Source organism: Camelina sativa, chromosome 8 (genome assembly GCF_000633955.1).
Source record: "Camelina sativa cultivar DH55 chromosome 8, Cs, whole genome shotgun sequence".
In the NCBI taxonomy this organism is placed as follows: Eukaryota; Viridiplantae; Streptophyta; class Magnoliopsida; order Brassicales; family Brassicaceae; genus Camelina; species Camelina sativa.
Genome location: NC_025692.1, coordinates 20450386 through 20452176, shown reverse-complemented (window position 1 = coordinate 20452176; position 1791 = coordinate 20450386). Strand labels below are relative to the sequence as shown.

At 38.4% G+C, this 1791-nt stretch overlaps 2 protein-coding genes across 2 annotated transcripts in view; one reads left to right on the top strand and one right to left on the bottom strand.

Annotated features, from left to right (window-relative positions):
* The window catches only part of LOC104709735 (uncharacterized protein At3g43530-like), a 6231-nt gene extending 5709 nt beyond the window's left edge, over window positions 1-522 (bottom strand). The window contains exons 1-2 of the mRNA XM_010426299.1: window positions 365-522; window positions 15-283 (exon numbers count right to left, since the gene is read on the bottom strand). Of these exons, the coding sequence (XP_010424601.1) occupies window positions 15-283; window positions 365-445 (350 nt within the window). The 5' untranslated portion in view covers window positions 446-522. The remainder of the gene's footprint in view (window positions 1-14; window positions 284-364) is intronic.
* LOC104709734 (9-cis-epoxycarotenoid dioxygenase NCED6, chloroplastic-like) overlaps window positions 965-1791 on the top strand; it is a 2769-nt gene continuing 1942 nt past the window's right edge. Inside the window, exon 1 of the mRNA XM_010426298.2 lies at window positions 965-1789. Within this exon, the coding sequence (XP_010424600.1) occupies window positions 1148-1789 (642 nt within the window). The 5' untranslated portion in view covers window positions 965-1147. The remainder of the gene's footprint in view (window positions 1790-1791) is intronic.

Sequence of the window (1791 nt, the reverse complement as noted above, 5' to 3'; positions counted from 1 at the left end):
TTTTCATATCCTGCTTCATGGTCCTTAGAAGATCCACCAACTCAATAGTATCTTCTCTCGGTTGTTCATTGGCGTCTATTTCCTCATTCGCATCATTTTGTCCTGAACGAGTAGCCACATCGGCTGTGTACATCTCCTCCAAAAGTACAGGTAGTCCTCTACGAAGGCGCCACATCCAACTGGCAACTACGACATCATGGGTATCGTCTTCCTCAGCTTCTTCCATGATTAAATCGAGAAGAGGAATTTCTTCATCAATATGAGGGATCACACTAGCAATTGCCTGTGTAAACGACCTACTTTAGATACATTACAAACCAATTTATTCAAATGATTAATAATTTCAATTGTTAGGATGACTAACCTTTGTTGTACCAAGTGTATCACCTATATTCTTTAGAGGAAAACCTTTCTGACTGGTACTCTTAAATTTCTTCCTGCACATCCTATGACAAGTTGCATCCGCCTCAGAAATTTGGTCAGTGTAAGTGTTCGCCAAAATTGGAACTGCCTCAAATAGTAAAAACTACACAACACACAAAAAAAAAAAAAAAAAAAAAAAATTAAAAATCAGTTTTGCTAATATTGAATTACTACTTTTGGGAGATTTGTGAAATATATCCACCGTTGAAACAGAAGTAAAAAATCTGTGAAGCAATCAAAATCGTCGATTTGAAAAGAAAAAAACTTCAAAATATAACATACCATATAATGTACATCCGGATTTGCTGCTATACATGTAACCAATAACAAAAAACTGTAAAAAGCAAAAGAGATTACATAATTATTCCAATACTTAATTACTAGTTTTGGAAGATTTCTAACCTTTTTAAGATTCACTATTCAAAGTTTCAAAAAGAAATCTCTACCGTTCAAACAAAACAAGTTAAACAATCACAACCATTGAATCAACAAGAAAAATCTACAACATGTAATACTAGACCATATAATCTAGATTTGCTATTAAATATGATATTTTTGACAAATGTCAAGACCCTGTTACATTTTTTCTCTATAACCTTTAAATCAACCGCTTCGCTTTTACCTTCATGTTGAGGACAGAACCCAAAAAAAAAAAACCTTTACTTATAAAACGTGACAATACTTTTCATGTTTATGCTTAAGGTCGCTCACAAAGTAACCCACCATGCAACACTCTCTTCGTTCTGATCTTCTTCGTTCGAAGACTTCTTCTTCTCATTCTCATTTACTTCCACAAACCAAAAATGTAAACATCTCCCGAAGAGTTCTTATCAACCCTTTCAAGATAACAACACTTCCTGATCTCCCTCCTCTCTTCAAATCTCCGGTCACGCCACCACCGGTTAAGCTCAAACCAACCCATCCAAACTTAAACCCTCTCCAGAAGCTAGCGGCTTCGATGCTCGACAAGATAGAGTCCTCTATCGTCATACCGATGGAGCAGAATCGACCGCTTCCTAAACCGACCGATCCAGCGGTTCAATTATCAGGTAACTTCGCTCCGGTTCAAGAATGTCCGGTTCAAAACGGTTTAGAAGTCGTTGGTCAGATTCCTTCTTGTCTACGAGGAGTTTACGTACGTAACGGCGCTAACCCTATGTTTCCACCGTTAGCCGGACATCATTTGTTTGACGGTGACGGAATGATTCACGCCGTTAGTATCGGTTCTGATAACAAGGTTAGTTACAGCTGTCGGTACACTAAAACGAACCGGCTTGTTGAAGAAACCAAGCTTGGAAGATCGGTTTTTCCTAAACCAATCGGCGAGCTTCACGGCCATTCCGGTCTAGCTCGACTCGCTCTCTTCGC